The sequence below is a fragment of the Fistularia commersonii genome, chromosome 19 (genome assembly GCF_037954325.1).
Source record: "Fistularia commersonii isolate RoL2024-O1a breed Wild chromosome 19, RoL_Fcom_v1.0, whole genome shotgun sequence".
In the NCBI taxonomy this organism is placed as follows: Eukaryota; Metazoa; Chordata; class Actinopteri; order Syngnathiformes; family Fistulariidae; genus Fistularia; species Fistularia commersonii.
Genome location: NC_141302.1, coordinates 2,076,547 through 2,098,189, shown reverse-complemented (window position 1 = coordinate 2,098,189; position 21,643 = coordinate 2,076,547). Strand labels below are relative to the sequence as shown.

Below are 21,643 nucleotides of genomic sequence, written 5' to 3'. Positions count from 1 at the left end.
ATCTGATCACACACACACACACACACACACACACACACACACACATACTTGCACACACACACACACTCACATATGCACACTCCTGCAAGTACTGGACAGCTATAGACACGCACCTGCCTCTCACTTTAAAACACACATGCGTGCGCGCACACACACACACACACACACACACACACACACACACATATGCGTGCAGCCGGTCCGAGTTATCGCTGCGGAAAATAGTAGCTACTCGGAACCTGTGTGTACATATCTGTGGATTTATGACTTCTAGGTATTATTTGTGTGGGAGCGGTCAGAGTGTGTGTGTGTGTGTGTGTGTGCGTGTGTGTGTGTGTGCCGGCCCCTGTCTCAACTTCCTGTCCTGTCTGTGGCCGGGTCCTTATCGGTGTGACAGCAGGTCAGCCAGTGGTCACGACAACACGGCCATTCAGCGACCCGATTGGCCGGGGAGGGGAGCGGCAGTGCACAACTTCCGACCAATGGTCAAGCAGCGGTCAGTGTGTGAAGTTCGGCACACACACACAAACACACACATACTTTATATTTCCATGTGAAACAAATTATGGTTTCTGCTTTTTAAATGCATTTTATTATATATGTATGTGTGTGTGTATATGTGTGTATATATATTGTTAAAATTTCTTATTAGTATTTGTAATTTTTTGAAATCAGGCACTGATCATTATTGTCAGAAATTAAAAATAATGTCCCCAAAAAATAAAAATTATATTTGTATTTATATATACATATTTGATATGTATATATGTATTTTGAATATATATATGTTTTAAAAATCAAATACCAGCCAAGAAATTAACCATATATTGTCATGTGAAACATGATAGCTCTTGCTTTTTAAATATATTTTATTTTTGACATATATCTATATCTATATCTTAAATATAAATATATTTTTCTGTTTAAAGTTAGTCTTCGTTTTTTACATGTTTTTTAAATCTGGTACTGACCCATAAAACTTCCAATAATTGTCAGCAATAAAAAATAATGGCATTTTTTTATAAATATTTCATTATCTCTATCTATTTATAAATACCTATTTCTTTTATACACACGTGTATTATCTTTTTTTTTTTTAATCAAATACTGGCCCAGAAATCTCACATAATGGCTCTTGCTTTTAAAATATATTTTTTATTGTTCTCTCTCTTTCTCTCTGGAGATGTATATATATATATATATATATATATATATATATATATATATATATATATATGTAAAATATTTTTCAAATTTATTTTTTTTTCAATTTTTTGAAATCTAGTACCGACCCAGAAAAAAACAATAATTGTCAGGAATGGAAAAACAATGTAAAAAAAAAAAACAAAACACTAATACGTTATAGTTTCATGTCAAATCAATTAAATGAATTAAATATATTTTATTGTATCTATATTTAGATATTCACATTTTTTTATATGTATGTTTGTATTATAGACATTTTTCAAATCGGACAGTGTCCAAAAAATTATCATCAGCAATCATAAATTATAGAGATAAAGAAACACACACACACACTTTTTCGAAGCCTTGCAAACACACACACACACACACACACACACACACATATTTTTCTCGAAGCCTGACCGTTTGACGACCGCGCAGGTCATTGTTCTGTTGTTATCAGTCTTGACCTCTCCGTCCGTCTCCCCCCAATATGACACACACACACACACACCTTCCTGGATATATATATGTGTGTGTGTGTGTGTGACATTTCGGTCACACCAAAAAAAACAAAAAAAAAAAAACCTGCAGAGCTTTGCACCGCCACCGTTTTCTTTTTTTTAATTTTTTTTATTTTAACCCGCTTCCTGTTTAGCGCGTCGAGGACGAAGGCGCCGTCGTCTCAGAAGGACGCGACCGAGGGAAAATTAAAAAAAAAAAAAAAAAAAAAAAAACTAAATTAACTTAGGAAAAAGTGGCCGGGTCTTAAATTGAGCTCTTTGAGAAAACGGCCGGCTCTAAATGGAGCGGCGGTTTGTTTTGGACGCTCCGTCTTTATTTGCTTTATCAGCGGCTCCTCCGACATCAGCCGCTTTCTCACCCCGCCGGCCTGGTAACGTGGAGTTACCCTCCGCCTGACCCGCTCCGCACCCCCTGCCGTCCCGCCATATTTCCCCCATCGTTCTTTTCCGAGGTTTCTCTCGAGGTTCCTCGTCTCTCTCTCTCCGTCGGCGGATGTCTCTCGCCCTCTCGCTCGCTCGCTCCGTCTGCGCAGTGTCTAATTGACAGCCGAGACCCCTGCTTGAACCACCGCCACTTCTTCTTTTTTTTTTTTTTTTTTTCTTCTTAAAAACAACTTTTTCTTACAAGGAAGACCAATTGTGTAATAAATGCTTATTGAACAATAACATCTGTGTTATTACACTGTAATTAATGGTTTTAGTTTCCCACCCAAAATGGGAAATTAGCCGTTGGAGTTTAGACGCGGATTTTAAATCTTCCCCTTTCTCGTCCTTTTCCCCCCCCTCTCTTTAAGCTTATTACATGATAACGGCTTGTTATTACACGATAATAACTATTGAACACTATTTTACCCCCAAATGGGAAATTTGCTGTCAGACTTTATATGCAGATTTGTTCTCATCCTTTTTTTTTTTTTTTTTTTTTTTTTTAGCTTATTCTATGATAAGAACTTGTTATTACACAGTAACAACTAAGACCCAGATTTTAAATCTTCCCCCTTCTCGTCCCTTTTTTTATCTTATTTCCCCAATAACGGCTTGTTATTATGCGGTAATAACTGTAATTAATGCTTTTATTTTCTCCAAAAAAAATCTTCCCCTTCTTGTCCTATTTTTTTTTTAAGCTTAACTTAGCTTAATGACTTGTTATTACACAGTAATAACTGTATTAACGGTAATAACTGTAATTAATGCTTTCATTTTCCCCCCAAATGGAAAATGAGGGTTTATATGCAGATGTTAAGTCATCCCCCTTATCATCGTTTTTAAAATTTTGTTTTATATTAATCAGGAGGAGAAAGGGGGCGGAGCCAATGGCTGTGACAGACAGGTCCAGTGAAGGCGGGAAGAAAAAAAATAAAAAATCGCAGTCTTTCTTATAAAATCGTGAAACCGTGACCTTCTGTGGAGCTTTCTGGATCCCGCCGGAGATCCAGGGCGTCTCGGTCCGAGCGGAGGAGGTGCAGTCGATAAACGGCGGCCACTTTTCCCGCCTTATCGGCCTCTTATCGCTAACACGCTACGGCCTCCGTCTCCAGAGGAATTCAATTACGCTGAAGATAGCGATCTTCAGCGGCACCTGCAGCCAGGCGACCTTTGACCCCCCGCGGAGGAGTGGGTGTGTGTTCCGGGGTTAGCGCGTCCCCTCGTGTAGGCTAGCTAGCTCGCTCGCTAGTGTTCATGCTAGCGTGAACTCCGGCTCGCCGTCGCACAGTGATTTCCTTTATAGCAGCAAAGTTACATAATCTCAACCTGTCTGTGTGTGTGTGTGTGTGTGTGTGTGTGTGTGTGTGAGTGTAAACATGATGAATTCTGGGTGACCCTGTGATTTGGACCATTAGGAAAGGCAACACAGCGATTTCCCCGGCGTTCCCAAACAAATAAATCCTGCCTGCAGCCGGAGGAGCCATTAGCTAAGCTGCTACACCCGCTGGTGGAAACCATGAGAGTCATGACTTCTGGTAAATAGAGCCGTTTTGGTCAGAAGAGCCCAGGAGTGTGTGTGTGTGTGTGTGTGTGTGTGTGTGTGTGTGTGTGTGTGTCCTTGCGTCTCTCCAGCCAGCAGGTTCACTGAAGGGCTGGATGTCTTTGTGATTAACAGCTGACCCTATGATTGACAGGTGGCCGGTGAGGGTTAAGCCCCGCCTCCTTGCCATGGTCTCACATTGGATTGGTCCTCTGCTGAGTGGGCGGAGCCAGGGAGGTCCATTGCTTTTAAAGTCATTTGTTTGACCCAAAGGGGGCGTGGCTTTGACCCCCAAGGGGGCGGGGCTTGTTTGCCAACAACATCCTGAGGTGATCGACGAATCACCTATTAATGATCTGAAAATGATCAATACTTTTGCATGAAAACAAAAAAAAAAAAATACATTTAATTTTTTTTTAATCACCTTGACTTGTGACAAAAAAAAAAGTTGGGAGAAATTCCCACGTTGAAAATGAAATAAAAGTTAAATCACAAACAGGAAGGGATTCCGTTTAAAAAAAAAACTACAAAAATGTCCGACTTGCGTTGAAGAAATAAGACGGAGAGAAAGTGAGCGGAGGGCGAACCATTAGCGGAGGAGAAACGAGAGAAAACAAACAAGAAATGTGAGGGGCGACACGTCAACCCCCCCGACAAGAATAAGAGGAAGCAATAATGTGTGTGTGTGTGTGTGTGTGTGTGTGGAGACGGCAGTGATAGCGCGGGGGGAGGTCACGGCGAGGTGAGGGGGGGCGGCGGCGGCGGGAGCGAGACGGAGGGAGAAGTTCAGCGGGAGGTGAAGAGAGAGACCTGCCGTTCTTCAGTGTGTGTCGGGTGAATCGGGGGTCAGGTGTGTGTGTGTGTGTGTGTGTGTGTGTGTGTTTACCAGGACCTGCTGGCTTGTGTGTGTGTGTGTGTCCTCTTTTTTTTCTCCTTTTTTTGGATCCCTTCCTTTTCCATCCCATCACTCTTATCTCCTCCTCGGACCTTCTGAAGGTCGAGAGTCGAACCCGACCGGGACGGGTGTGTGTCCCGGAGCGCCGCCCTGCCAGGGGGCGGAGCTTCACCTGGCGTTCCACCTGGTGAAGCTCCGCCTCCAGCGTCCATCCTGGATCTCCAGCTGCTTCCAAAGCTTCTCCTCCTTTTCCTTCCCTGTGTTTGCGTCCTGCTGCCTCCCGGGCCGATAACGTGGAAATGTCCTCGTCCACCGTCTTATCTCTCGTGCGCGCGTGTGCATGTGTGTGTGTTTTTATTTGTGTGTGTGTGTGTGTGTTTGTGTGTGTGTGTGTGTGCAGTTTTCCAAGGTTATTTCCTCCAAAGCTCCACAGTAACTCGTCAGCAAAAAAAAAAATAGCACTTTGAATACACATGTATGTGTGTGTGCATAACACACACACACACACACACACACACACACACACACACACAGAGGCACTCAAACCTTCCTCATGAATCTGCTGTTAATTAGTCGAGTTTGTCGCGTCACAGCCAGGTAATGTTTGCTTTATGCAACTGCAGCCTGTGTGTGTGTGTGTGTGTGTGTGTGTGTGTGTGTTATGTACACACACACGCAGCCTGTTTTTTGTTTGTGCCTGTTTATACGGGAGGATTAGGGGGTCAAACTTCGGCCGAGTGAGGGTGAACTCAGGGACAAAGAGAGAAGAAGAAGAAGAAAAAGGAGATGATGGAAAAGAAGAGGAAGAAAAAGAGGAAGAAGAAGAAGAGGATGAAAAAAGAGGAAGAAGGAAAAGAGGAAGTAAAGAAGGAAGCAGGGGAAAGCAGAGGAAGAAGAGAAGGGTGAAGAAGAAGAATGAAAAGATGAAGAAAAAGAAGAAAAGGAAACAAAAATAGGAAGAAGAAGAAGAATAAAAAGAGGAAGAAAGAGGAGGAAGAAGGAGCAGAAGAAAAGGATTAAGAGGAGGTAGAATGAAAAGATGAAAAAGGTAGAAGAAAAAAAGGAAGAAGACGACGAAAAAAAGAGGAAGAAAAAGGGGAAGTAAAGGGGAAAGCAGAGGAAGAAGAAGAATGAAAAGGAAAAACAGGAGGAAGAAAAAGAGGAATGAAAAGAGGACGAAAAAAAGAAGAAGGATTAAGAAGAAGAGGTAGAATGAAAAGATGAAGTAAAAGAAGAGAAGGATGAAAAAGGAGGAAGAAGAAGAAGAAGAGGTGTGAAGATGGAACATTCGCTTAGAAACTTCCAGAAAGGAGAAGGTCTTGAAACAAAACATTGTAGAAGAAGAAGAAGAACTTCCTTCCGTTGCATCCATGAAGCTTCACAAACGTTCTCCTTCCTCCTCCTCCTTTCTTTCTTACCTTCCTCCTCCTCGCCGTCACTCATCCCTCGCTCTCTCCCTCCGTCTCCTCGCTCACATGTGGTTTTGCTCTCCATCCCTCTTCTCTCATCCCTTGTTCACATATGGTTTCTCTCTCTAAAATTGGTGTGTGTGTGTGTGTGTGTGTGTGTGAGAGTTTGGTGTTACCCAAAGTTCACTGGGGCTCCCTGCCTGTGCGAGTGCATGCACGCGTGTGTGTGTGTGTGTGTGTGTGTGTGTGTGTGTGTGTGTGTGTGTGTGTGTTGCAGACAGATAGGGGAGACAGTGTGTTTGCATGTCTGCAGGCTTCAGGCTTGCACGGGCCTGTTTCTGCACATGTGTGTGTGTGTGTGCGCGTGAGTGTGTGTGTGTGTGTGTGTGTGTGTGTCGGGTTCAGCAGGGCAGCGGCAGGTTATGCAACAAGCTTCTCCAAATACGACCCATTTGGAGGAACGGCTTCAGCCGCCGTCTGACCTCGCCTGCATCCCGCGCTTCACCGCCCGCGTTCACATGGACAGAAATAATCTAATCTTAATCTGATTAAGTGTGTGTGTGTGTGTGTGTGTGTGTGTGAGGGGGGGGGGGGGGGTCAGCGGTGTGAACTCTGCGCCCCATCGGAGCAGCAGGATTCTGTGTTTTCAAAATAAAAGTGTTCCTATCGTGGTTTAAGTGTCACTTTAAAGCATCTGTATCCATGGAAACGAAACAGACCATAATATCGTCGCCGTAGTAACACCATCCGCCTTGCGTTGCAGCTCCTGGACCTGTTCACGCTGTGGGACTGGTCCACCTATCTGGCCGACTACGGCAAGCCCTGCTGCCGCTACCTGAGGGTCGGACCCCACACCGCGCTCGCACTGCTGGAGAAGTGAGTTACACACACACACACACACACACACACACACACACACACACACACTGATGTCAGAGGTAAAACTTCTGGTTGGACTTTCAAAAAGCAACATTTGATTTTGTAACGCCATGCTGTCTCCCCTCTGCCAGGTTAATTAAACCGTGAGTATTGTGTGTGTGTGTGTGTGTGTGTGTGTGTGTGTGTGTGTGTGTGTGTGTGTGTGTGTGTTGCGTGCATGTGGATGATCAGTGTTTGAAATAGCATCCGTGTAAAAGTTTCACTGTGAGAATTAGCAGAGAATTAAGAACGGAAATGTTGACACCTTTTGTTAGTGAGGCATCGTTGCCATGACAACGTGCACGCCAGGTTTGTGTGTGTGTGTGTGTGTGTGTGTGTGTGTGTATATAACACGGGATTTTTTTTTTGATGATTCTAACCAAGCGAGCACGACTGGCATGAACACACACTTGACGTCTGAATCCCTCTATAATGTTCACACACTCACACACACACACACACTCTGGATGTTCTTTTTTCGGCTCGATGTTCCGATGACTCTTGTTTTGTTCAACTTTTCCTTTTGTTTTCAGGAAACTTTTAAGTTAATTTCATTCTATGTGTTTGTTTCTTTAAGATTAATTTTTCATTTTCAAGTTTGATCACATTTCTAAAGAATTTTTAACAGAAAGCTGTCTTCTTTTTTTTTTTTTTTTACTTGGCATATATTTTCATTGATATTTGCCCCGAGGGGTATTTTCTCTTCAAAAAAAAAAAAAAAAATTACAAGCTTTTTTTTAGAAAATTTTAGAGATTTTTTGTTAATTTTTTCCAGATTTTTTATTCATGTTTTTGATAGATTTATTGTTCATTTTTCGAGACTTTCATAACATATTTTTGATGTATTTGTTCCTATTTTGGGAGATGACTCTTCAGGAGTTTACTAGATTTTAAAATATTCCACAATTATTAATTTTTCTGAAATTCTTTACATTTCTTTACAATATTTACATTTTGTCTCAATTTTTTTTAATTAACATTTTATCTCAAAACGTAAAGATTTTTCTTCTCTGTCATACATTTTCAACACCCCATAAAAAAATAAATCAAAGTTACCAAATGAATTAATTTATTTCTTTTTTTACTTTTTAATCAATCAGATAATTGGTAAATTACATATAAAAGCATCCCTGACTGATGATGGGGAAGGGAAGTTAGCAACAATGCTAACCAATCAAAACAGAGCAGAAATCAGTTTTACTAGATGAAACAAAATGCTAATGCTAATGTTAGCGGTAACACAAATCAGCGAGTTGTTCCTCCTTTTTCTGACGTTTCCTGCTGTTCCTCCTCAGGATGCGTGAGACCAGCAGGAAGAACAACGTTTTCGCCCAGTTTAGGAAGACGGACCGAGACCGGCAGAAGCTAATCGACACCATCATCAAGCAGCTGCGCAACCTCATCGCCCAGCACCACGCTTAGCGCTTAGCGCTTAGCGGCTAGCGTCGGGGCTAACGTGTCACTCTGCTCGCCGGGAAACGAAGAAGTCGCCGTTTAGCTTCAAAAAACACGAGAGGCTAAACTCGTCGGCGCTAAGCTAACGCTACGGGAATGGAACTGAGCTTCCATTTTGTCATGTGATGCAAAAAAAAAAAAAAAAAAAATCGATGTACTTCCATGTCGGTTCTTCCACGGGATTGATCGAAGGGGCGGAGCCTTCGGGGGGGGGTTAGCTGCTAGTCGCTAGCTACTAGCCGCTAGCTTCCACGTTAGCACACGGCTACGTAAATAGGGATAGAGTAGAATCAGAGGAACCCAAAACCGCGTCCGAGCCACTTTTTTCCTCCATCAGGTTTAGAAAGGGTGTAATAAGGCTGTAACGACACACCTGTTTACATTATTACGCGTTATTACACAATAATTAAAGCACAACGAATGATTTTTGTCAGATTAGGGATTAACAAGAATTTAACCAGTTTACTGCCGTCGTGAATAAACGCTCTTTTTGCATCTTTATGTGACTATTTTTAGGACCTTAGCGAGTTGCCTCATCGCCATCAATGATGTTAATAACCTATTTATTAACAGTCGACGCTGTTTTTTTTTTGTTTTTTTGAATTTTTTTTAGCTCTAAAGCTACGTTATTACGCCTTTATTAACAAATGTTGCAGCTGCAGTCCAAAGTCAGAGCTACGCTAATTAGCCCTTTGCAGATTTAGCGCTATCGTGCTAATAACGATGTAATCACGCCTTATTAGGATTTTTTTTTTTTTTCCTCATCAACTAACGCTTGTTAATTGCTGCTGATAACTTATTGATTAATAGGCGTAAAGGGAATCAGTCGGACGCCGTTCGCAGATCACGCCGCCGTTTGTGTCCAGACAGGAAGTAGAATCTCAGTTTCCTGTTTCCTTGTAACGCCGATTCCTGCTGTTTTACGACTGGACGAGCACCGATCGAGGCGGGAACACAAAGCTGCCGGACGCGTATCCATCCGCCGCAGAAAATAGTCCCGAACAAAGGACCCCCATTTTCGGCCCTCGTTTTTTTTTTTTTTTTTTTTTTTTCTTTTTCTTGAGCGCGACTTGAAAATCCAACCTTCCGGTTTGAGCGAATGATTGAAATAGGAAGGTGTGTGTGTGCTTGCGTATGTAAGTGTGTGTGTGTGTGTGTGTGTTTACATTATAAAGGGATTCTGATGTAAAGAGTGTGTCAGAAGGGAACGTTAAGTCTTCCACTTCCTGTGTCTCAGCCAGTCGCTGAGCACTCTGAAGGTGTGTGTGTGTGTGTGTGTGTGTGTGTGTGTGTGTCTGTGTGTGCGCGCGCTATCCTGAGTTGTGTGTCACTTTGAGGTGTTGCTAAGGGAAACGGGGGTGGGGGGGTGATTGTGTTACTTAATGTGCCTTTTTTTTAGCTGTATTTCTATTTCCGGCCAATAAAAGCGGCGACTCGGGGACACACACACACACACACACACACACACACACACACACACTCACACACACACACACACACACACACACACACACACACACACGGTATTTTGTGTCCGTAGTTGCCACACAGGAGTGTGATCTGCTAAATCTTGGGTGAAATGAGTTACTTCCTGCCTGCGTTCTGATTGGTCAGCTCAGACGGCCAATCAGACGCCGCGTTGCTTCAACGTCCAAGCGCTGCCGCTCGTTTGTTGTTTTTGTTTTTTGATTTTTGTTGTTCTGGAAAAGACGGAGGCCTCTGTGTACGCGCCACTCTGTTAAAACCACTAATGGATGAAACAAATAAAAATACTAATAAAGCTGCCGGAGACGGAATAAAAAGGAACTGTGGAGAAAAAAAACAGACAAAAGTCTTTTGTCCCGTTTTTTTTTTTTTGACTTCCCCTTCGGAGAAACACTTTTATTACGCTGTAATAAACTTGTTTTTTTTTTCCAAATAGATTTTAAATGAAATGTAAATGCACTGCTTGTCAGAGATTCTAGCAATAAAAACAAGTTTAATATGCTAAATCTAAGATTCGTAGAATATTATTAGATACGTGTCTATTAACTGTTTTATTACCCTTGAATTTTAATCGTATTCCCGACTTTATTTCATTTTTATTGATTCTTTCGATGAAATTTGATTTCTTAATATTTATTTTGAAGGTTTCTCATCGGTTTGATCGTGTGTTGATTTTTCTGGCGACCTTTCACCTCTCGGGCGGCAGGAGCATTTGCTCAGAGATTGTGTGTGAGTGTGTGTGTGTGTGTGTGTGTGTGTGTGTGTGGCAGCTCAGCCTCACCAGGAGCTTCTCATTACCAAACATACTCGTTGCTTCCTATCAGTGTTTCATAGTCTCATCAATATACAAAACAACTTGTGTGTGTGTGTGTGTGTGTGTGTGTGTGTGTGTGTGTGTGTGTGTGTGTGTGTGTCAGCAGAACTAGGAAGTGATGGTAACTGATGTAGACATGAAGCGTGAGGGACGGAAGGAAGGCAAACATGCAAAGTTCTCATTTCTTTCCTTCTTTTGCTTCCTTGTCTCCTTTCTCGCAGTTCATCCTTGTACCGTCGCCACGGCAACTGACAAATTTAATCAAGCTGGAAAAAAAAAATCCAAAGATTTTTTTAAAACTTTTTGCTTCAGACTGTTTTTCTTACTTTAATTGATTCAAATCAATATTTATCTTTATCAATTTACATTTAAATTCAACTTCACTTAAAGGTTTATATGGTTTTTAAATGGGGTAAATTTACTTGAATTTCAAATAAAATTTTGATTGAATATAAATCCATTCGCTTTCAAACTTTAAAATTTAGTCCATCAAAATGTTTTTTCTTATATTAAATCCAGTTTCAAATATTAAAAATGTTATTTTAGTCTAATAAAAACTTTGTTTTTTTATCTGAAAATATTAGATTATAAAATGTGTAAAAATGTAAGTTGAATCAAATAAGAATGTTAATTTGAGTTTAAAAAATGTCAAGTTCAAAAATTAAAATTCAGTTAAAAAAAAAATCAATTTGAAAATAGAAATATTTGACTTCAAAAATTAAAATTTGGTCAAATAAACACTTGGATTTGAATATAAAAATATTCACTTTCAAACTTCAAAATTTTGTAAAATAAAAAAAAGATTTGGATATAAAAATATCAGATTAAATCATTAAAATCTAGTTAAATTTGAAAATATAAGATTTCAAAAATGTAAATATATACCAATAAAAATTTTGATTCGAATATTAAAAAAATAGATTTTAAAAATGTCAAAATAAAAATCCCATCAAATAAACATAAAAGAAGCATCTGATCAACAAGAAGGTCAAAGGTCGTGTTTTTATTTTGAAAGGGAAAAAGATAAATTATCAGCTGATCGACAGCTCACGCTCCTCTTATCCCGCAGGAAAAACTAAAAAACACACCTCTGCCAGGAGGAAGTGCAAAGTCACCTGATCCAGACCACTTCCTGTTTTGGGGGCGGGGCTAGTTTGCATGCGGCCGGCGCCCGTCAGATGGGATCAGAGCGGCGGCTGCACTTCCTCCTCGACAGGTAGCGAAGTTAGCGATCAAAACAAGATAAAACAAGCATGACGAAGGTGTGTGTGTGTGTGTGTGTGTGTGTGTGTGAGTGTGTGTGAGTGTGTGTGTGTGTGTGTCTCGGGTTTTCAAAATAAAACCCCGACTCAGCCGGCGAGGCCTCCCTCCCTGTGCATGAATGAAGGAACGGATTCCATGTGTGTGTCCACACACACACACACACACACACACACACACTGGCCTAATGAAGACAGATGAGACAGCACACACACTTCCCCTGGCTGCCGGTTATTGATGAGCCTCGGGGGGGTCAAAGGTTACGGAAACACCGACTGTGTGTGTGTGTAACTTTCACTTTCTCTCATAAGTCATTCGCTGCTCGCTTGTGTGTGTGTGTGTGTGTGTGTGTGTGTGTGTGTGTGTGTGTGACCCTGTATTTTCTCCCTTTTAATTACACTTTTCTCAATCGTCTCTCCTTCACCTCAAGGATATTTAACTTTTTGAAAACAATAATAGCTTAATGATGTCTACAAGATAATAACACGGTAATAATATGGTAATAACATGATAATAACATGGTAATAACATGGTAATAACACGTTCATGTTTGAAACTTGGAAACTCGACGTCTGAGAGCGAGGAGGCGACCGTGACGTCGCAGAAAAGAGGAAGGGCGGCGTGGGGGGGCGGTTAGAAGACAAGAACCGAAAGGAAAGAGCAGGAGAAAAATGGATCCACCCCCCCCGGCGTCTCGTTAAAGTCCGATCGCGCCGCCGCCGTCACGTGACCGCGGTCTCTTGGAAACGGTCTGATCGATTTTTAAAAATATGGACGCGGGGGTTTGCGGTTCCTCCCTCCGTCTTGCTATCACTCCATCTCCTCCCTCCATCCTTAGTGAGTTTTACTAATATTCCACAAAAATAGCTGCGGCCTGACCGGCGCATTCTCTCCGGCTGACAGACGTCTACTGTGCGCGCGTGCACGTGAGCGTGCACAAAGTGTGTGTGTGAAGCCTTGCCAGTTTTTTCATTCCTTCTTTTTGTGTTCCCGACCACATATGAAGAAAGTTTGGATTTTAATGGAGCCCATTATTAAAGCTCTGCAGTGACCTGATAGCTGTATATGTGTGTGTGTGTGTGAGTGTGTGTGTGCGTCCACCAAACACACACACACACACACAGACACATACACCAGAATCCACGGTAAATACAAAAACATTAAAGTGTCAGGCGGTATTACGGTAATTGCCGTTTTCAGATCTGATTGGACGCAGGCCTCTCCGGGGGGACGTTTCCGGAAAACCGTGCACGTGCCAAAGGCGAGGAGGCGGCGGCGGCGGCGAGGGGGGGTGAGCGGCGTGCGCGCGGTCCCACCGGCCCGGCGTCGCGCCGCAGGAAGCCCCCCACGCCACATATGGAAGAGATATCATCCGCCATTTTTTTTTTTGTTTGTTTGTTTCTTTCTGGGCCTCGGGGGCGGAGCCTAACATCTCCCATCCAATCAAAACAGGGAGGCGGGGTTTATTTCCACAGCTTTCTGACAAACGGGAGACGTTGCCATGACAACAAGGTCCCGCCGGCGTCGCGAAATCAACTCCGGTCAGACGTTACGCGTTTTTATCGGGACAGAAAGGAAAAAAATCTGGAGTGGATTAAGAAACATCTGAGCGGACGCTCCTCCGCCCGGCGACAGATTGTCAACACGTCCCTCCCGCGAAGCCGCGTCCCGCCGGAGAAGCTGATTTTTTTTCTAAATCCGAAGAAAAACCCTCCTTCGCGTGTTCGCCGGCCGAGAAACAAACCGCCTCTTGTTCCTCCTCGCGTCAATTTGCTCGATTGGCGCAAACAGGAAGTAGCCGAGTCCGCGCTGACCTTTAGCTCGCGGGCCTAGCGTGAGCGCTAACGCTCCGCTCTCGCGGAAAATCGAAACCCGGGGCCGACGTCTGACTCACCGTTACCGTGGCGACGCTCACGCTTTCCCGTCCTCGTGAAAAGTTCATTTGTTCTGAAAAGTTCTGACGCGTGTTTTCTTTTTTTTTTTTTTTCCGGAGCTGCTCTTTGGCACGGCTTATTATGGGATGCACGAAAACGACAAATCGCCGCGTTGACTTTCCGAAAAAGCGAGGCGGTGCTTTTCCTCTGAGAAAATGAGAAAATCCGTTTAAAAACGATCCGATAAAAAATAATTTAAAAAAAAAAACGTTTTTTTTTTTTTTTTTTGCGCTCTTTCTGATTGGACGGCGGGATCAAAAATGGCGTCCGTTTCTCCGATGACTTCCATCCGGGAAATCAAAACAAACGCTGAGTCAGAACGGAAGGTCCTGCTGCCGGTTTGATGATACGCCATGACTCAGCACACACTCATGGGCGATACACACATTAAGATCTCACACACACACACACACACACACACACGGGAAACTGGACCTCCATGTTGTTGTAATCAAACTCTGATGAACAACAGCGGCGCTCACACGGACTGTTTGCGGGAAGCCAGTGTGTGTGTGTGTGTGTGTGTTTGTGTGTGTGTGTGTGTGTGTGAGAAACTCCCGGTGCCCCGGTAGCCATCTTTGTCCGACAAAATTAAGTCACATGACCAGAGTTTGATTGACAGGCGGGGCGACGCCTTCCAAACACTCCTGTTTCCCCTCTTCGATTTCCACCTCCTCTTTAAATGTGTGTGTGTGTGTGTGTGTGTGTGTGTGTGTGTGTGTGTGCTGCGCACGTCCACTTCCTGCGTCCCCGCTAAGCCTTAAAGCCCAAGCAAAACACTCGGGCTGTGAAAGGTCGTTCTAGGGTCGCAGGAAATTGAAAATATGTTTGCTAGCAAAGCTCACATGCATCATTGTACACACACACACACACACACACACACACACACACACACACACACACACTGTCAAACACACTCCACGCGCTCCACAGCCGGGCTGTAAGAGCGTGTGTGTGTTTAGGTAAAGTGTTAAAAGCTTAAATGGACATAGCGGGGGAATGTAAAGATAAGGCGTCATTGCTTATACAAAGGAACACACACACACACACACACACACACACACACACACACACACACACAGGACAGCGCTAACTGACTAAGCACCTTCTTGCCGCCGAGTTGGAGGGGGAAACTGTGACGTGCTGCTCCGAGGGGTCGCGACCCTCGGGGCGGCGGCGAGGGTCATGTGACCTTTCCAGGAACGAAGGCACGAACAACCGATGAACGGTTGCCCTCGGCAACGGACCGAACCATCGTGAGTCATGTGTGACTCAGAGGTTTATCTTAATATATTAATCTTAACCGTCTTATTTCCGAGGCCACTTTTTCTTTCGTTTCTGTGGAAACAAATCCGCGTGGATGGAAATGACCTGACGGAAATAAAAAGTAAATAAAATTTTGAAATGTTGGAAATTTTGAAATTGTAAACATTCGCCTCACACATAAACACACTCAGATGCAAAGTTGTTTTGATTGATTTACAAGTTTTGGGGGATTTTCAGTCTAAAAAAAAAAAGAAAAACCAACATAATTTATCCTTTATAATGAAATAATTTACCTAATTTCTACGCTTTTAATTTAATTTACTTAAATTAAATGTAATAATTATTTTCTCTTTCCTAAATTCCAAGTCATTTGCATTGGTTGGCAAATGATTGACATCTGATAGGTGAAGGTAAGCCCCGCCTCCTGTTTGAGCGTGAGCTGTGATTGGCTGTTATCAGCCCATGTGGGCGTCGGCAGCCACCGCGCTTCTTCCAGGTGTTGTTGAATTTAATGACGTTTGGATTAAAAAGTCTTTTAAACATTTTTCCTCTAAAAGCCAAATGAGTGAAAATTCAATCTTTCACATTTTTAGTGACTTCATTTTTTCTCATTTAATTTCTAACTATATTTGTCCATGAAATTCCTTCGGGATTAATTAATTTTCATCCACATTTCCATTAATCCTGCTTTTAATGCTCTTGAAAAAAAAAAACCTAAACATCTTTTTTACCTTTATTTCGGTCTTGAAGCCTTCCTTTTCGGGTGATTTCTCGCTGACGTTTTCGATCGGGATTTCTTTTTAAAGCAGCTCCTTCCTCCTGGAGTAGAAGATATTTAATTTAGACCAGAAACTTTGAAATGTTTTATTTCTTCTTCTTCTTCTTCTTCCCGGTCCTGCAGAGTTCAGCTGCGTTGTCAATTATTCCCGTAACGTTGAATAAAAGTGTTACGACACTTTAATACACGAGCGCTTTTGTGTGTTTTGTCGAGTCTGGAGTTTCCCAAAGTGTTTAAAAGTATAAAGTTGTCGTCGCCGTGAAGACGTCCTGGTTGGAAACTCGAATAGGCTTTGACTGTTTTACACATTAAACTGATACAAAGTCGTGTTTCTGTAAAAAAAAAAAAAAAAAACTTTATTTGAATTTTGTTCAAGAAAGATTTACAAAAACAAAAAATGAAAAAAGCCCGCAGGACAAATGTCACCTTTGAAGGGACTCAACTCATCCTGTATCCTCCTTTCCTTTCCTATCTCCTCCTCTCCTGTTTCCTCTTACCTCATCTCCTTTCCTGTTTCCTCCTCTCCTCCCTATGTCTTCCTCCTTTCCTCTCCCCCATCTCCTTTCCTCCTATCTCCTCATCTTTCTTCTTCTCCACCTCCTTTCCTGTTTCCTCCTCCTCTCCTCTCCTTCTCTCACCTTCTCCTATGTCCTCCTCTCCTTTCCTTCCTTCTATCTCCTCATCCTTCCCTGTTTCCTCCTCTCTTCTCCTTCTCTCTCCTCCTCCTGCCTCCTTTCCTCCTATCTCCTCATATATCTTCTTCTTCTCCACCTCCTGTCCTGTTTCTTCCTCCTCCTTTCCTTCTCGCCTCCTCCTTTCCTCCTGTCTCCTTTCCTATCACCTCCTCATATATCTTCCTCTTCTCCACCTCCTTTCCTGTTTCCTCCTCCACTCATCTCCTTCTCTCCCCCTTATGTCTTCCTCCTTTCCTCTCCTCTCCTCCTATATCTTCTTCTTCTCCACTTCATTTCCTATGTCCTCCTCCTCTCCTTTCCTTCTTTCTATCTCCTCATCCTTTCCTATCACCTCCTCTCTTCTCCTTCCCTCACCTCCTCCTTTCCTTTCCTCTCCTCCTCCTCCTGTCTCCTTTCCTGTTTCCTCCTCCACTCATCTCCTTCTCTCCCCCCTTCTATATCTTCCTCCTTTCCTTCCCCCTATCTCCTCATCCTTTCCTGTTACCTCCTCCTCTCCTCCTATCTCTTCTTCTCCACCACCTTTCCTCTCTCCTTCTCTCACCTCCTCCTTTCCTCTCCTCTCCTCCTCCTCTCCCCGGCCGCCGTGTGTTTGTCCCCCGCTAGGCGGCGGCATTGAGCCGGCGGAGGCGCGGAGCTTCTTCGCCGCGGCGACGGGAGGGAAGGGACGCCGGGGAGCCGCGGCTGTGGAGGAGAAGAAGAAGAGGAAGCCTGGCGTGAAGGACAGGAGGAGAGATAAATACATTTGCATCCATCACACACACACACACACTACCGGTTTATAAATATATATACATATTTATGTGCATGAATATAAAACTCTATAGAAACTTTTAGACGGAGTCATAGATTTAACTCAGTGCTTAAAAACACACACAGATACAGTGGATGCTTTTGCTGTGCGTGGATGGCCGTGGACATGTGTGTGCGTGTGTGTGTGTGTCAGCATTATTCCAGGGAAAATGACACACACACACACACACTCATCTTTACATTCCCCGCGTCTCGTTGGAATTAAAGACGGGGAAGAGACGCGTTTCTTTGGAGAGCTCGGGTTGCTGTGTTAGCGGTAATCGATACAATCTTGCGTGTGCCTGGTTCTGTCCCCAATCTGTCCAGGAGTTGTGTAATAATAAGTAAAAACAGATTTAAGTCGATAAAAGGCGTCTGTGTGTGTGTGTGTGTGTGTGTGTGTCGATGACGCTTCCTTTTGCTAGCGTCAGTGGGAACCGGAAGTTGTTCCTGAAAGCGAATTGAGTGAAGGCAGCGTTTGGTGTTTTTATTAAAAAAAAACACAGCGCAAAAAAAAATATTATAATTTGGTTTTCTATTTCTTAAAGAGAGACACACATTCATGGATTTACCAGAGCGAAGAGGTGGATGCTTTCTTTGTAGCGGAAGTCCCACCTTCAGCTAGCTAGCTAGCTAGTAAGAAGACCCGGATGTACAGTAGTAGTAACATCGGGAAGCTAATAATTAGCTAGCCTGCGAAATTAGCAAGCGGCTAAGGCAGTCAAAATCAATGCCAACACTAGCTAGCTGAAAGAAGTGAAGTTAAATGAATGGTCGGGGTGTTTCTTATGATCGACTTTAGTTCGGTTAGACATGCTAGCGGATGGAAAGAAAATTAATACGATTACAAATGTGACAAATGACGAAGATACAAAGGCAACAGGGAAACGACGGGACTACGAGCTAGCACTAGCATCGTTTACAGCGCCATGGAGTAAACCCCCCCCCCGCTCCTTGGCACTTGGACTTTCCCGGAAGAAGGAAACAGGTTTGTCTTATTTCCGGAAAAAATGTAAACATGTGGTGGATAATCAGTGTTGAATCTGTTTTTTATTTTATTTTATTTTATTTTATTTTATTTTATTTTATTTTATTTTATTTACTGTGACGATATAACTTCTAAATAAAAACCATGGCTGCACTGAATGTCATGCTGAGTGTGTGCCAAGGCTTTAAGACGGTTTTAATTGGGATCACTTTGAGAAGAGAGCTGTCCACACCTGGTTTATATTATGGGACAAGTCGTGCTGCTGACTGGTGATTGTTCCTTTTGTGTCTCCCAGTCCTGGGAATAAGGTCACCAAACCCGCAAGCATTTCGCCATCATGATCTCGCCCTCAAACTGCAACGCACAGAAAATGTCTTTAATTATGTCCTTAATTCATTCATTCCCTTATCTAATTCATGCAAAGTCACTTTAAACAGCACATGTAAGCGGTAAAAACAAAACGGGAGGGGGCGGCGAAGCATCGGGGGTGGAGGAAACCTCAAAATGAGATTGAGGTCAGCAAGACACGAGTCCACGAAGTGGAAAGAAATTATCTTTAAAATGATTTGCAAAAAAAAAAAGAAGAAACAAACCCTGGCAGAGAAAAATTAATACTTATTTGTTTATAAATCTGAAAGACCTACAAAATTAAAAACAAAGCAGTAATGACATTTAAATACCTTCCTCGTAACAAATTGAATTCAAATCAAGCCAACACTTGATTTGTAGTCATTAAATAAACTGGCACAGCTTGGGGGTGGAGGGTCAAAGGTCACACAGAGCTGACCCAAGCCGGGTTCTGTCCAATATTGATTCGGATGCACGGTACCAAAATAAAGTTACCCTCTCTCTCTCTCTCTTTCTGGTGGAAGTCCAGCTCCAGCGCTCCAAGAAAGGGGGAGGAGAGAGAGAGAGAGAGAGAGAGAGAGAGAGAGAGAGGGGTCCTCCAGGAACTGAAAGAGGTGGAGCAGATGGGGGTGGGGGGTGGGATGGGAGGGGAAGGGGAGTCTCTCCCTCTTTTTGCAGGAGCGAGGTGGGGTGGGGTCGGGGAGGGGTGGAGGTGGAGGTGGAGGGGGGGGCGACGGGAACCCTTGGCCGCCTATTCGCCTTCCAGTTGCCTCCGCACTATATAAACACTCATTGGTGCCTTTGGCTTGACGCACACACACACACACACACTTTTACGCACGTATCCACACACACACACACACACGCACTGAGGGTGACTTGTATCGAGAGAGAGAGAGAGAGGGAGAGAGAGAGAGGGAGAGGGGGAGCTCAGAAACAGAAAGGTACACAGAGAGGAGAGTGGACGACAGAAAGTAAGAGAAGGAGAAGAAGAAGAAGAAGAAGGAGGACGGAGCATCATCCAGTCAGTCGTGCACGGAGCACCGAGAGCCTCACCTCCTCCTCCTGCTCCTCCTGCACCTCCAGCACAGATGAAACTAAGAGAATAAAAAAAAAGGATTTTTTTTTTTTTTTTTTTTATAAAAAGATGTTTTTTCTAAGGAGGTGGATTTAAGAAAGAAGCGACTCCTGGAAGCCCCACCATCATCATCCCCCACCCGCCACCCGCTACCACCCCCACGCACACGCAAGTTTCCATCCCACCCCCACCTCCACCACCACCACCACCACAGCCCCCGGAGGAGCGCGGAGAGTGCAGCCGCCGTCGCAGCTCCGGGACTCGGCTCAAGTCTTTCCACGTGTGCCGCGGCTCCCGAGTCACCTGGAGATCCCCGCGGCCGCAACATGCGCGGCGTCCGGACGGCGACACCGGGGGGTTCCTGAGTCACCGGACACCTTCCCCGGGGAGGGGGGGTTCCTCACACTTATTTTTCCTTTTCTTTTCTTTTCTTTTTAATATCTCGCTGCAGCTTCTGGATCCGGTGCGTGTGGAGGCGCCGGGCTCACCTGTAGCATCCTCCCGCTCATCATCTGCGCTTCTTTTTTTTTTTTTTTTTCATTTTGAAATTCATTTCCAAAAAGAAGAAGAATTTCATATTTAAGAAGGAAAAGTGACTGGGAGGGGGGGTCGGGGGTGGGTACGGAGGGGGGGGGATCCCCACGCAGAAAAGTTCATTCATTCCCGAAGCATCTCTGGAGGCAGCACGCTGTCCGATAATTGAACCCCCGGAAGCAACAGCTGCCTGACTTTCCAACTCGGGCTGCAAACTTTTTTCCTCCTTCTTCTTCCCGGGTCTCCATCATCACCACCACCACCACCATCATCATCATCACCATCTCCACCATCATCACCGCCATGCTCTTCGACAGCTTCGACCTGGTGTCGGCCCTGGCCACGCTGGCCGCCTGCCTGGTGTCCATGGCGCTGCTGCTCGCCGTGTCCCAGCAGCTCTGGCAGCTGCGCTGGACGGCGACGCGGGACAAGAACTGCAAGCTGCCGATGCCCAAAGGCTCCATGGGCTTTCCCTTCGTGGGCGAAACCTGCCACTGGCTGCTGCAGGTAAGCCGGGACGTCCCGCCGGGGCGGGGATACTCCGCGGACGGGGCGGGTGGGTACCGGAGAACACCGCGGAGGACAAGACGAGGCGCCCCGACCTTCCGACCCGCTCGCCGGCCGGGTTCCCCCACCTCCATCCCCGCCCCGGCCTCACCTTTTACGGGTCTCCGCCCCGTCGCGCCGCGCCGGTGAGCAAATCCGATCCACAAGCATTTCCCATTCATAGATCGAAGCGTTTGCGGGGGGGGGGGGGTTCGGTTTCCCTCCCGGCTCCCGCGCCGGTGCGTGACACGCGGTGAACGCACCCCGCACACGCAAGCCACCGCTTCTTTCTCTCTCTCTCTCTCTCTTTCTTTCTCTTTCTTTCTTTTTCTCTCCTTCTTCTTTTTCTTCATCAGCTGAGCCCGCGTGCGCTGGCGCCTTCTGCGGCTGCGTGATCACGGCGGGGGGTCACGCGCGCACCGACAACTTTTTCTTTCTTTCCCATTTTTTTTTTTTTTTTTAAATCAGTTCAAAGCCCGCGTGCCATCCTCGCACCGGCGGCTGATTGGTTATCGGCAGAGGCGCGCGCCTTCTTCTTCTTCCTTTTTTATCCTCTTTTTTCTTCTTCTTCTTTTTTTCGTCCATATCCTTTCAAAAAAAAAACAACAAAAAAAACAGAAAAGAAAAAAAAAGTTCGTCCGAAATTAGGTGACGTTTGGATGGAGGAGGAAAAAAAGAGGGATGAAAAAGAAGTGATAGAGTGCGCACCTCGAGCCCCTCCGCGCGCGTGTCTGGGAGAAAAAGAAAAAAAAAAGTTCGCCGCACTTTTTTTTCTC

The 21,643-nt window shown here is 44.3% G+C and overlaps 2 protein-coding genes and 1 long non-coding RNA gene across 5 annotated transcripts in view; 2 read left to right on the top strand and 1 right to left on the bottom strand.

The window, feature by feature from the left end:
- The window catches only part of exoc6b (exocyst complex component 6B), a 52,214-nt gene extending 43,712 nt beyond the window's left edge, over positions 1 to 8,502 (top strand). For all 3 annotated transcript variants that reach the window (XM_086165631.1, XM_086165632.1, XM_086165630.1), the window contains 2 exons: positions 6,743 to 6,855; positions 8,193 to 8,502. In XM_086165631.1, coding sequence (XP_086021757.1) covers positions 6,743 to 6,855; positions 8,193 to 8,319 — 240 coding nt within the window. In that variant the 3' untranslated portion in view covers positions 8,320 to 8,502. The remainder of the gene's footprint in view (positions 1 to 6,742; positions 6,856 to 8,192) is intronic.
- An 8,629-nt stretch (positions 8,503 to 17,131) lies between these two features.
- LOC147223378 (uncharacterized) lies at positions 17,132 to 20,330 on the bottom strand. The gene is made up of 3 exons (XR_015107559.1): positions 20,276 to 20,330; positions 18,594 to 18,715; positions 17,132 to 17,265 (listed from the first exon to the last, which is right to left on the bottom strand). It is a non-coding gene; the product is annotated as an uncharacterized LOC147223378 (long non-coding RNA).
- cyp26b1 (cytochrome P450, family 26, subfamily b, polypeptide 1) overlaps positions 19,555 to 21,643 on the top strand; it is a 32,815-nt gene continuing 30,726 nt past the window's right edge. Inside the window, exon 1 of the mRNA XM_086165629.1 lies at positions 19,555 to 20,828. Coding sequence (XP_086021755.1) covers positions 20,625 to 20,828 — 204 coding nt within the window. The 5' untranslated portion in view covers positions 19,555 to 20,624. The remainder of the gene's footprint in view (positions 20,829 to 21,643) is intronic.